Genomic DNA, 15,012 nt, shown 5'->3' on the forward strand with positions numbered 1-15,012 from the left:
TTAAACAGGTCGATATTTTAGGATCGATTGTGGCAGACTTTTAAACAGTAGCAAGCCATATAAACCAAAGAACTCGGGGTAATATTGCGAGCACTTCCAGAGCACACAGTCTACTGTCTACACTGGAAGCGCTTGCGATATTACCCGGAGTACTTTCGGAGTACTAGTGTTTGGATTTCCATTTTAGCTAACATTTAGCTTCCTTAGTGAGCTCTTTTTGTTCTCTTTTTGTCTCCGTAGCAGCAATTTAATTTGCTTTTAATGTAACTTTGATAATACCAATAATTATACACATTGCAGGAAGAAATCTAAATATAGAGGGATTAAAAAGGAGCAGAGAAAAATAAAACTCATTTGAAGGCTGTGCCTGATCACTGTGACTGTGTGGCTGTGACTGTTGATGAGATAAATCTCTGAGTCCTTGTATCTCGCAAACCGGCTGACAAACAAAACCATACATCAGCTCATCTTTCACCATAAATTGAGTGCGAGACCTTCTATCTGGATGACAAGACCACTCAATTTGTGGAGATGACACAGGGCATCATGGTACACACAAATGCTTCTAGTGGCACTCTAAAAACACCCTCTTTTTTTTTACCTTTCAGTTCTGAGCATGTCATCAGAAACACAGTTGCCACATAAACATCTATTTGCAGTAATTGCTGCCTGTGTTTTGTGCGAGGATGGATGACTGCTCGAGCTTCTTGTTTGGGTTACTGCTGAGCACTTCAATTTCTGAAGGAGAGATTAATAAGGATGTCGGTGGCAAATGAGCTCACAAACAGCATCCCTACCTTTTCTTCTGACTTCCGTCTGCATCATCAATCACTCGGTGACACTTTAAAAAAAAGGACAGTAATCCTTCGTCCGTGAGTAAAGAGATTGTCAGGAACCTTTTCCAGCTCAACCGTTTTGACATATATTATGATGACAGCCCAGGTTTAATGAGGGGTTCGGGAAATGATGAACCTTTAAGATAGAACTTGCAGCTTGTTATTGTTAAAGCAGAAACTGACTTTTTATCTTTTCACCTTTAACCTTTTTTTTTTTTTTTTTTTTTTAGATCAATGGTTACGAAGCAATTGCGTCATAGATGTAATCTTGAACACACGAGAAACAAAAAAACATTTAGAATGATTTTCTTCTCAACAGGATTTCCATTCATGGCAGTATCTGGCACAAAGATGCGATGTGTTAAAGCAAAGACTCTTGCAGTCTGACTCCGGCTTTGAGCGTTGTAAGTTTAGAACCTGCACAGTGGGACTCCTTCATCAGCAGCCAGCCCTGCAGCTACAATATGATAAAAGCTATTAAAGCGTGATAATTGCTGTGAAGGGGGGAAAGTTATAGTCCTACATCTGATCCTGACAAATAATTCTTGGCTTCCATCCACACGAAGAGGATTACAGAGAATATATTGTAAAAGTTGAGAGTGCAACAGAGTACAGGATAACTATCCAAAACACCTTGAATATGAAATTGAAGAGCCTGAGTCTTGAGGAGTAACATGAAGTACATTCAAGCTTATTAAATCTAAAATTAGGATTTGAACTTGTTTATCAATAAATTAATATAAAATAAATAAATGCTCCATGAGTATTAATCCATGGACTACTCATCTGTATAAAGTTGTTCATTAACTGAGGCGAAAACATTTTCATTATGCAAATGTCATAGAGGTGCAAGTTGTTAATGTGTTATTCATCTGAATTTCAAAACAACAAGCAATTCACAAATTACAGTCCTTTTTCTGCCATGTTGATCATGACATCAATAATGGGGTTAATACAATTACTCGTTTAACATAATTGAGAATAGTTTTGTGTATGAAATAATTAAAATAACTTAATTTCCAGATTATGAGACACTACTGTTTTATATATACATGATAGTAAGGATTTGATTTTGTATTGTATTATATTTATGTTGAGATTTTGACATTTCCCATTGTTCTGCTACACAAAAGATCCTGCTGTACAGATATTAACTAGAGTAAATGTTAATCTCATTTTCTTAGCTGGTAAATATAGTTTTAGCTAATTCAATAACCCTAATAAGACCTTAACTATAATTAAATATGTTGGTACGTTATTTATCAAAGCGCTTAAGGTTAAAGGTTAAACATACTAAACGGCATTTCATCCTCAAACGCACAACAACAACATTAGTTTGACTTTCTGATCCGTGTTCATTATTTCGGGGGTAAAAGGACCGTGTCAATCCGTCAGTCCTGGCAGCAGGCGTCTGCACTGATAATAGAATCACAAGCAGCGTTGTGTCAGTAGTATGAAGGTTATGCACCTCATAGAGGTTTGTTAAAGGCACTGCAATAAAAAAAAAATCAGCTCATATTTTTTTTGACTCTGTCAGCCTTCACTCTCTCTTGACCTTGTAAACTGCAGTTTCTTTCAAAAACGTGAGTCCGCATCACAAGCACTTGAATTTCCTAACGGAATGATGTAAACAAGTATCTCTTTGACTCTAATCGATGTACTTCACCGATTAATGTCCGCTGGCAACTTCTTTCAACATTTTGATTTGAATTGATGTTGAACTCATATTCAGATGTTTTGAACACAAACCTGTATTTATCAAAACTTTGTTTGTAAACAGAAGAGTCCTGATGCACATTTTCGACACAGTTTCCCACATAAAGTATAATGGTTGGTTTAGCATAGCTTATGAACAATTCTCAAACCAAATATTGAGTCAAATTAAAGACTTTAAAATCTTATGATCAACCTTATTTTAATTACTTTCAACAACAAGCAAGGTCGCTCTTATATTCACAGAGTACCAGATGAAACCCAAAATTTGGACATACTTGGTCAGTATGGCCAATCATAAGAAGTACTCATTCCTGGGCCTACCACACATTTTGATTTGACAGGAGGAGGAGGCTGACATGTGGACTGATCTAATGGATTCATTAATTTAAATTGTAATTAAAAGTATTCTACAGATGGTTAAGTGTGTCGACATCAAAAAAATTCACAGGACATACTCTGTCTAATCTTTAGGAAAGTTGTCTCCATCTGGTGATAAGTCAGTAATCTAGTGTAAATTAATAAAACACAACACAGACTCCATATGGGACAATCTTTTCTGGAAAACACCAGCCTAGACTCCGACTGTTTCAGTGTTATGTTAAGATGTATTTTTGCATTATTATTTTTTTTAATACTCTTTATTTTCACATTTTATCAGGATAAACACAACGCAGACACAGTACAAGCAAACGACAAAAAATAAAAATTAATGAAAATAAAAGAAAGCAATAAAGACAAAACAAGGGGTGTTACATGCTTACTACACGTTATGCTGAGGCATTTTTCCGTTTTTGATAGTCAGTCCACTTTTTCCAGTGATTATTGTGGCTTTCTGCTTTAATTTTTAGATAGAATGTAAATCTTTCCATGACAAATATATCCCCCACTATTTCCAGCCACTGATCCAGTCTCGAAGATTCACTTTTGAGCCAATTTCTTGTGATTGTTTTATTATAAGCCATAGTTATTACGTAAAAAAGATCTTTCTTATTTATAGCAGTCCAAGTTACAGATATCTTGGATCCTTTGGAACCCTGTAGCCCAGAATCTCCTCGCAGACAACCATGACATGATTCCAGAATTGTATCAATTTGGTGCATAACCAAAAAACATGTCTGTGATTGACACTCCGGCATCCACACTGTCTCCAACAATGTTGTCCTTTGTTTAATTGCTTACTTTTAATATGTGGTGTTATAAAGAATCACATAATGTATTTCCATCCAAATTGTCTCTATCTTTTGGAGCATGTTGTTCTTTGTTGCAAATGGAGTGCCAATCATCCACAGACAAGTATATTTAATTCCTTTTTCCCATCTCTTTTTAACATAAAGTGAATTAATTTTGCATGATTATAATTATTCTTTTTCTGTTTTTATCCAAAGGTTGTCTTCTGAAAATATTGCATTCAGATTATTAAATAGTATTAATATTAAATGCAAAAAAGGTTACAGACCCCTTTATAAGGAAATACTTAGTCAGGATGTTTTTTTGCAGCATTTACTGTTCCGTCTTCCCCTCCCTTGTGTCTGAGTTGGTGGAAACGACAACAAGTTTGCTGCGGTCACAACTGCTTATGGTCTTCATCATCTGCATTACTTCTACTGGCTGACTCACCCGCTCTTTTATCACATCGTCTGTTTACCCATTACCTTTCCTCTAGTCTGATTCTCATTTGAAACTCAAATATATTGGTTTCTCTTACAGGCTCTTGCTGTCACAAACACACCACCCAGACTTAAACACAATTTACCTACATATGCCTCGACTCACGTACACTACTTCTCCGCTTTGACTTTCAACATATACCATGCCTGTTTGCCACAGCAAGTCGGTCTCCTCCACTTTAGCCTCAGAATCCCGTTCTCTAGGTATACCTGTTCAGTTCATCTATTTTTACCTCATCCATGAACCTTATGGATTACAAACCTTGTCTTCCTTTACTTGATATATTCAACTAGAAAACCTTCGTCAGACATGTACCCTTTTTTTTCTTTTCAGCCTCACTCACCCCATCACCTTCTTTTATTTGCATTACTATGAATGAATCATCTGTTTTCATGACAGTTACTTCCTCATCTTCACTTTTCCTTAAGTCTCTACTCAAAGGAATTATTTCACTTGTTTTCATTCTTTAACGCTCACCCCAAATCATTCAATACTCAAACAAACATCATCTTCCATGGAAATGATTGAGAGCTGGGGCTAGATTTAGGGTTAGGGTCCGGGCTATAGGCTATTATTTAGCTGATAGTGGTTAGGTATAGGGTTTTGTAATGTTAGGTTAGGTTAGGTTGGGATGGGTTGGGTTAGGTAAGGTTAGGTTAGGTTAGGTTAGGTTAGGTTAGGTTAGGTTAGGTCAGGACTAGGACTAGGACCAGGACTAAGACTAAGACTAAGACTAAGACTAGGACTAGGATCAGGAACATGAGTTAGGAAAAGGATTAGAATTAGGATTAGGATTAGGTTTGGTTATATGTGGGTTAGCGGTCAGAGTCAGGCGTTCGGCTTGGTGTTAGGTATGGGATGCGTTAGGTTAGGTTCAATTCTATTAGGTTAGGTAAGTATAGGTTAGGTTAGATAAGATGAGGGTCAGGGTTAGGGTTAGGGTTAGGGTTAGAGTTAGAGTTAGAGTTAGAGTTAGAGTTAGTTTAGGTTATGGGTCAGAGTTAGCGTTACAATTTCATCATCAGATAAAGAAAAATATGCAAGCATTATTCAGGAGTGCTTGGTATATCGTCCTTTTGTATTACCTGAATCATTAACTTTCAAATTTCTGAGAGGTATGGACAGTCAGGGCATTAGTTAGGACTCCATGAGAAGTTTCAGTCTGGCTTCCGTAAACATTACTCTTCGGAGACAGCTTTATTGAAAGTGTCCAGTGACATCATGATGTCGGCTGACTCTGGTAAATTCACTGTTCTGGTTCTTTTGGATCTGTCCTCAGCCTTTGACACAGTTGATCACCAGATCCTGCTGAGAAGACTGAGGGATGAAGTGGGACTGTCTGGGTCTGTGTTAGAATGGTTCTCATCTTACCTTTCTGGGCGCAGTTTTAGTGTATCTGCCAATCAAATGAGGTCTGAATCGGCAGATCTGTTGTGTGGAGTCCCTCAAGGTTCTGTTCTGGGTCCTTTATTGTTTTTGCTGTACTTTATTATTGTACAGCCCCAAAAGCTGAACAGCTTAGTCAATTGTTTGCTAGAAATCAAACAATGGCTGAGTGAAAACACTCTACAGCTAAATGTGGACAAAACTGAAACACTGGTGATTGCTCTTGATGATAAGGTTCCAGGGTTGAGTCAGTACTTGGGTGACTTAGGTCAGTCTGTCAAACTGAGCCTGAGAAACCTGGGTGTTGTATTTGATAAAGACATGTCTCTTGTTCAACACTGTAGAAAACTGACCAGAAACCGTTTCCTTCAACTGAGAAAAATCTCTAAACTTAGGAAAATGTTGTCGGAACATGATCTGGAGCTTGTAATCCATGCGTTTGTTTCTTCTCGTCTGGACTATTGTAACAGTTTGTTTTCATGTCTTAACAAGAAGGAGTTGTCTTGCCTGCAGTTGATTCAGAACTCTGAAGCGAGAATTCTAACCCGCTCAAGTAGAAGAACTCACATCTCTCCGGTCCTTAAAACTCTTCACTGGCTTCCAGTTTCTTTCAGGATCAACTTTAAAATTCTGGTTCTTACTTTCAGAGCTATTCATGGTCAGGCTCCTCCTTACATCACTGATCTGATCCAGCCTTACACCCCAGCTCAGGCTCTGAGGTCTGTGGATCAGAATCTACTTATGGTTCCACTCACACGGCTCAGGACCAGAGGAGAGAAATCTTTTCAGGCTGTTGCTCCTAAGCTTTGGAACGATCTTCCTCTCTCTTTGCGCTTGATGGAGTCTACTGACTCCTTTAAGAAACATCTTAAGACGTTTCTATTTGTTAAGGCTTTTCCTTGATTTTCTGGAACTCCTGTGTTGTTCTCAGTATTATCTTGATCTTAAAGTATATACTTTTTTGAGTATTGTTTTGATTGTTAAAGCGCTTTGTGACCCTGGTCTGGAAAAGCGCTATATAACTAAACTAAAACTAAATATTACTTACTTACTTACTTACTTATTAGGCCATCAACCTGAGCAGTCAGGCACACGTCCGTGAGGTTCAGACTACTGGTTTTAAGGAACTTCTAAGATCCTAATACATGTGACCAAGTGTCTGGACAAAAAGGAGTGTATAAGGAGTGCCAAACGAAACATGGTTTCACTCGGTCTGCACCTACCTCATCTCAGCAAGCATTGCTTAAACATGAGAGGACGGACAGAAGTGTCCTGAGAAGGTCAAACGGTCTGATCTGCATGTTAATATTGTTGTAGCAGCGTCCATATAAGTGAAATTATTATCTCTGTCGGGAAACCCACAATCAGGCCTGATTACTTGAATCATCAACCTGAGCTTGACCTTTTAGTGGAGACGAGCAGTGAGTGAACACATCTCTGATGAGTTTATGTCCTTTTTCAAATAAACATTTTAGTTATTGGAGCTAGCAGATAGTTGTGTCTGTTAAAATAAATGTACATCTATTTCTGTTCCTTGAGCATGGCTTCTGACAATTTTTAATTCAAGAGACATACTCTTATATCTTGACAAGCGTGATCAAATGGAATATGAAACACTCAGTTTGACTGACTAGCTACCAAGAAACGATCTGCTCCAGGAAATTGAGGAAACTATAATGTCAGTGTCACAATGTTGTAGTAACATAATAAGAAGTGCCATGTCATTATGGCCTGTCAGGGGGGACGGAGCGAGTGCAGATGTTGATCCTCGCTATCAAGATATTATTTATGCAGCTATATTCTCTGCCAGCTTGAAGGAGGGATCCTGGTTCCTCAGTGCCAAGGGGAGGAGGGACAAGTGTCATTTTGAATGTAGTTCCTCATTCCGTCCTTCCACAGAATCGATGATTTGGACCAGAGTATTGAAACCACAGCCGAGTGACGGAGGTTTTCACCACTTTGTGCCCGACTGTATTCACAATCTAATAAGTTTAATAGGGATCTGAAATGTCTTGGGACACTCCATCAAGAAAATGTATACAAAATATATATAACATCATAACCCGAAAGTGAATCAAAGGAGTGTTTTAATTACCGCTGTCGCTGTTGTCATCTACCAGAATAATCTCTTTGAGCAGGTGGGAGGGCGTGTGGTTGACCACGCTGTGGACAGAGCGCAGGATGACCGACAGAGCCTCGTTCACGAAGATGAAAACCACTGAGATCAGTGGAAGATCCTCCGGGTACGTCAGCTGCTTGCACCTGAGAACACAGCAACAACATCATGAATAATGGATCACGATTCTTTACTAACGGATTTTACCATTTTAATTTACCAGAAAAAAGGTGAGGAAAGCCATCTCTTCATTCAAATTCATTATTATGGCTGATTAGAATATTTTAATAGAAAGGAAAGTAACTTAGAATACGTCTAGTCATTTGCATTCTGTTGTGTTTGAGTCAAACCTTTATTTTCTACCAGCAGAAAATAAAAAGCAAACTTCACATCTATGTAAAGTGATGTGAGTTAACGCATAAAAAAAAAGTTTTATACAATTTTCAAGACCAATCAATGATCACTTTAAGCAAAAGACATCAGACACATTTTTTTTCCTTCACGGAAAAACAAAATGTAACATTTGAAATGTGATTAATGCAATAAAACAATAATCATTCATTATAACTATATCAATTAATTGCAAAGTTTAATAATCATTTTCTAGAACATTAAAGATCAAAATTGTATTGTAAAAAAACAACGATCGGATGTCTCTTTAAGGGAGTTTAAAAAAACACACTGGTCCCCAAAGAATAGTTCTGAAGGGAACTCAGAATGTTTAACCAGAGCTTGGCCTTAAACCTTCAGGGTTTTCCAGGAGGGTTTTCTTAGACTGGATTCAGTTTTTTTTTTTTGTTTTCTAAGAATTTCTTTAAAAGCTGAAGCACTAGCTCCACCAGCTTGTGACTTTGAGCTCTTGAATATACTACGGTACTTGTAAATCTCCAATCAACTTGAATGCAAAATTTGGATCACATTTACAAACATTGACCCGAGTAAAAAATCCAGGTGAGTATGAGCCTCGCCTACAAACCCCTTGAAGCTATAATATGAACCAGAATAACCTTCCTGCTGTGATGCTGCATCAACCAACACTGCTGTGTTCGTCTCTAAATTCAAACCGGGTGGAATTTCAAAGCTATACACTCATTATACCAGAATAAACATGAATTTGAAAAATTTAAACCAGCTGTGAATTCAAAACAGTCTTTCATTGTTCCAAGTTCAGGCAAAACAGGTCAACATAACAGTCATACATGTTTGAGGGACATTAATAATGTATACCCTGACAAATTTAAATGGGAAAATCTTCTCGGTCAGCACTCACCTGCTCAATAATTCATGACTTCTTTTTTTTGTCTTTTTCATCCACCTGCACTACACTGTGCTTGTTATGATCCAGACTATGGAGAATATGGCTTTGGGAAATATTATCTATTATTTATAACGCTCTAGTTTTACAAACCGTGCACTCCTTTTTCAGGTTAAATGTATAAAAAATATAAATATTAATGATAATAATTGCTCTAATATTAATAAGAGGAGCAACATCATATTATTATACGAAATGTAATAAATACTTTAAATGTAAGCTATGTTCATTCAAATATAATACCTATTGGTATATATTACTTTTGTGTTAATTTAAATATTTTGTTGAACATTTCTATAAATGGGAAAGTCACATTGGGATGACAAACATAAGAAATGTTTTGTGCTCTCGAGAGACTCAACAGACAGAAAGTATATCTTTCTGAAGTTGGCAAAGTTTGACTGCGTTGACGGCACAATGCAAACCAAAAAGCAGTTTTGTTAAACAAATCGAAAAACAACGCTGTCTGCAAAGAAGCTTTAACACTGAAAGAAACTTTGTTTACTAAACTGAAATATTTGACTTTCCTGTGGCAGCTGTGAACACAAAAAATCTGTCCACAGCGGTTTCAATAAAGCCTCTAATGCACCAGCTAATGCAGATCTTAGTGGCTTCTTCTTCTACATCTTTTATTGCAGCTCGCTGAGAAAACACACACTGATAATAGGGCAACTGTTTTAATTCGCACTGCAGTTATTTACGCATAATTCAAGTAAATAAACTTCTTCAAATATATAAATTGGATTAGCTCCTGGGTAAACAATGGTAAACCAAATTAAATATCATCATCAATTGGATCCTTGATAAACAGAGCTCCTGACTTCCCACATAAAATAACCGATAACTCTAAAATCAATTGATTTAATTACAAATTGTCAGAATTGATTGATTTGAGAAACATGATGATATAGTTCTGTCACAAACCCACCATGGCAGTGACATGATTTCAGACTGACAGATAGTTCTTTAATCTATCATTTACTCTTTGTTGGTTCATCAGAGCAACTCAACATAGAGTAGGAATGTTTTCTCCCAAGAAAATAAGGGCGTCATACAGCGGGTGAACAGAAATGTCAGCTTGCGTATGAAGTATCAATGATGTCGGGCCGCAGGGGGGCGATTACGCAGCAGCTGGAGCCCCGCATGGTGCTGAAGTTGTGCCCTCATTTCAACAATCATCGCTGCAATCCTCATAAGCCACAGATGATCGCCTCTGTTTATGCGCACGCCAGTGATGACTTTGAAAAATAGGAGAGGGGGTTAAATGCCGAACAATTGAGGTCAGTGGGGACAGAGAGATCAAATGAGCAGCACAGACTCATACTCTATGATTATGGTATCTGTTATTCACCCTGGCCTTCTAGACGAACCGTATTAACTGACTGTATTAAACTGATTACTGATGTTTGTCTGACCTGCATTAATGTTAGTGGTTTTCTTATCAGGAAGCTGTATTTCTGGATTTGAAACATGTATTTGATACAATCCTCCAACATATCTACACGAGAAAGCTACAATTTACAACACTATGAAATTCAATCTGGAGATCCACAAAAATCAGTATTAGGACCTAAATTGTTCATATTATACATTAATGTAATGGTAGGTAACAAAGCAACGAATCATGTGTTATTTTGCAGATGCAACTTTTGACCTTGATTGATGATACCATACTAGAAATAAAAGATGGTTGGATAAAAATGCACTTTCCCTAAAAAATAAAAAAAAACACAATTCATTATTATCTTATAACTAAGAAAACCTTGTATCTTCATGATTTAATAGAAAAACACAGGAGCAAAAAGTAACGATAAGGGTTTATTGAACAAATATAATGGAGAAGACACATAAAATATTATAATAATTGTAATAAATCTAAAGTGGCAAGAAATATACATTTTTAATTGTATATAATACAGAGTACTTTCAAATGATAGTGTTAAGAACAATCTATGACACTTTGTTCTTCCACACTTTCCTTTTAAAGTCTTGCAAAGCAGACGTTTCTCCGTCAGAAATGGGCTTTAAGAGGAAGATATAAGAAAGAAACAGTAAGTAAGTAATAGTTATTTGTACACACCTTTCTAGACCAGGGTCACGAAGCGCTTTAACAATCAAAAACAATACACAGTTAAAAATATATACTTTGAAAGGCCAAGACACATAAGACAAACAAAGAGTGCCAGAAAATCAGGGAAAAGCCTGCACAAATAAAAATGTCTTAAGATGTTTCTTGAACGAGTCAGTAGATGCATCAAACACAGAAAGAGAGGAGGATCGTTCCAAAGCTTAGGAGCAACAGCCTGGAAGGATTTCTCTCCTCTGTTCCGGAAGCATGTTCAGGAACCATCAGGAGATTCTTCTGCTTCAGAAGCCAGTGAAGAGTTTTAAGGATCGGAGAAATGCGAGTTCTTCTACAAGAGCCGGTCAGATTTCTCGCTCCAGAGTTTTGTATTAACTGCAGGCGCTACAGCTCCTTGTTTTTTTTTCAGACATGAAAATAAACTATTACAATAGTCTAAACGAGAAGACACAAACACATGGATTATAAGATCCAGATCAAGTTGTGACATAATTTTCCCAAGTTTAGAGATTTTTCTCAGTTGAAGGAAAACGTTTCTGGTCAGTTTCCTTCAGTGTTGTATTAGAAATGAGGGTACAGAAATGTCACAGTTATTAAAACGGCCTGAGCTAGTGGGAACAGAATACAATGTTACCTGAACATCTTCAAATAAGCAAAAGAGACATGAATGGAATGTTAATCAACCCTATGTTCAAACTACAGTGAGTCAGATGAACACATCACATATTAGTATGATTATAACTGTGTCATATATCTGACATCAAAACTATGCCTGGAAAGTTGAAAGAATAAAACCTTGTCAACATAGTGCAAAAAGTTATGTGTGATGTGATCAAACACTTTTATTAAATTAATTAAACTTTTGATTTTGATTGTCTCTTTTATTGTTTTATCCCTGATAAATTATTAATTGTATTGATTATTTATCTGTAGGAAATAAATAGTTTATTAAGCCTTTTTCCAGTATCTGTCATGTTTTGTTATCCAGCTGGTATTAATAGTTTTACCCAGTATCTGAGATATCTTCAATATTGAGTTGGCAATTTTTGCATTCTCCAAACCCTAATTGCTACACCAGTAGGGAGAGTCCAGAGTGTCTGCGAGTGCAGAACCCTCACATCCAACATCCCTTTTCTATCAGTGGTGAATTTGAGGAGCGTGACATGGCGCTAACTTACCCACTCAATGTCAGGCTGAGGCAGGATGGTGGCTGAATTACCGAGGATCCTGACGACAGGCTGGTGAGCTGAACATTTCTATAGCATTGGCCTGGACACCACTTAAGTATGACAGAAGCCTCAGAAAATGTTGTCATTACCTGAAGTAGAAGCTGATGTGACGACATATCCGGCCGTAATGTCAGTAAAACAAACTATTCTATAGGCAAAATATAAAATTTCTTTCCCAAATAGTTTTATTATTTTCTTTAATTCCTCTGTATTTGCTCTGTAAGTCAAGCGGTAAAATGCTTCTCGCATCACAAGCATTGAATATAAGAAACCAGTAGCATGAACGTAATGTGAAAATAAACTGGGTAAATAATTATATTTTTTATTTCGGTCACTATCCATGTAAAAGGCAGTGCAGGTTCCTAAATTAATTGTGTGATTTTATTAAATAATTCACTGTATTTCTTGTTAACTAATTCCCCCAAAATAACTTTAAATACAGTATTGTAAGTCAATGACTTCTTTATTGATTAAAAAAAACTGTTGAATCTTATAAAAAAACATTTACAATCATCTCATTTCTTCATGTCAAATATTAACGCCCAACATAACATTCAAGGGATATTTAAACATGTTTTGTTCAACATCAACATTTCCCTTTGTTTTCAATATAACTTTGAAATGCCTTTTTGACTATGGATTTTATTGGACACTCTCATGGGTTTATATTAGCTTCCTTAATGTTGATAATGCACCAAGACATAAAGTCCAGCTTAAGATGTGTTTTTTATGATGTTTTAAAACTGACCATGAACTGAGAGAAACAAATGTCTTTTTAATAAAGTCCTGCTCCCCATTTGAATAAAAGCCTCATCCATTTACCCTACAGTTAACACCAAATGGTGAGTGAGACTTCCACTCTGATGGCGCTAATGTCTTTTTTACAGTGGGATTTAAGAAGAGGGTGGAAGCTAGATGAGCTAAAACAAAGAGCTAAGCTGTAAGTGTTACCTTTATTTATTCAAGGATGAGAAGCAGTGAAACCGTCGACCTCTACGTCGTCTACATTAAAACAAATAGCATTGATTCATGCGGAGGAATGAGAGTTTACCTCCGCTGTCATTGCCTCAGCAGGGCACGTTCGTCTTTCAGCATAAGAATTTGGAACTTAACTTCGTGCTCCGTCATCAGTCATTTCCGTTACATTTACAGCTCGGATAATAAAAAAAAAACGAAACCATGAATTGTGTTTATGATGAAGTATATATGTCTATTTTATAAGCACGCCGCCGCCCATAAAAGCACTTGTGTTATGATTGATAACTCCCACAGCGAGGATCGGTTTCTACTCAGACTTCCCTCTTAATTCAGACGTCGAGGCCTGCTCTATAAATGTAATAAAAACTCAACATCGTGCAGATGTACAAATAATTCAATATATTTCAATATTAGTTCAAATATTGCATGCTAATATATACTGTATATAAAGATATGACATTTATTTAATATTTTTTTTATAGCAACTTTGTGTAGCCAAGTTTTTTTTGTTTTTTTTTTACACTTGCCCTCTTTCTTCATATCCCAAAGACAATCATGTAGAGACAGACATATTATTTTCCCTGAATCAAGTTGTTAGCACCAAAGTAGAATGTTCTAATACTCAGAATTGGAACTGGAATTTAGAGAAAAAAATATCATGATACACCTAAATGAGATGAAAGAATGTAATTTTCTTGGACCAAGGTAAGTGAAACAAAAACAAAAACATTTTAACATTTCAGTTTTTTCAAACGTAATTGTTTTCTTTATCACAATCGCCTTTAGTGGTCACAAATATCGCATTTAGATGACATTGGTTGAAGAACCCATCATTGCTCTGGGATTTTTAAAGAAAACCACAAAAAAAATGTTAAATGAAAAATTTAGAGGCTGTGAAATTTAGATTTCAATATTTTTTATCGTCCCTTAAACTGGAGTTAACTTCATGTTCCGGTTGATCGCAACAGATTAGGAATAATGACGCAGAAGCTGCTCAGGGCTAAAAAAAAAAAGGCTTTATCCTGTTCAATATTTAAGCAACATAGCTCTTACGTAGTTTAAAACATTCCTTGGAGTAATAGAAGAAAAACAGCACTAAAATAAGGACGTGGTTAGTACTCGAACGTTTTCTAACTTTGATTTTTGGCGGAAAATAAAGCCAAAAACAAAATTCTTTTTTCACTTGATAGGGGTATCTCTGCAGTCACGAACAACTAGCATTTTTCTTACGTGGGATAAACTCAATATAATTCCTGTGGACACTGAGGTTTGTTGATTTGTCGGATTCAGATTCAAATTTGTTGTGAGAGTATGGTGGTGAAGGAGGGCTTAGGGATATACTTATATATAGAGTTTGTCAAAAGCTTTGATGAGGTCAGAAATAGAGATTACATAGGATTAGCTCGTGCACAGATGTTTGGGGACTCAAATGGTTTGGATATGTGTGACTTGTAATTGATGGAAAAAAGTTCATCAACCAATAACATTCATGGTAGCAGCAAATGAGGACAGGAATAGGGTTTTCGTTGTTAATTACCATTTAATTATATTCTTTCAGTTCCTAGTGAAAATTCTCAAATGTCACCAACAAGTTACATTTGTTAAGGAGACCAGTTGATCTAAAGGCGTCACAGACAAGATAAGGTGTTGATTATGGGACCTTATATGCCGAGCACAGTTTTTTG

At 36.5% G+C, this 15,012-nt stretch overlaps 1 protein-coding gene across 1 annotated transcript in view; it reads right to left on the reverse strand.

Annotated features, from left to right (window-relative positions):
* Nucleotides 1–15,012, reverse strand: part of galnt9 (polypeptide N-acetylgalactosaminyltransferase 9) — a 104,392-nt gene that overhangs the window by 62,817 nt on the left and 26,563 nt on the right. Inside the window, exon 3 of the mRNA XM_087796553.1 lies at nt 7,702–7,868. Within this exon, the coding sequence (XP_087652679.1) occupies nt 7,702–7,868 (167 nt within the window). The remainder of the gene's footprint in view (nt 1–7,701; nt 7,869–15,012) is intronic.

The sequence above is a fragment of the Callionymus lyra genome, chromosome 1 (genome assembly GCF_982586985.1).
Source record: "Callionymus lyra chromosome 1, fCalLyr1.hap1.1, whole genome shotgun sequence".
In the NCBI taxonomy this organism is placed as follows: domain Eukaryota; kingdom Metazoa; phylum Chordata; class Actinopteri; order Syngnathiformes; family Callionymidae; genus Callionymus; species Callionymus lyra.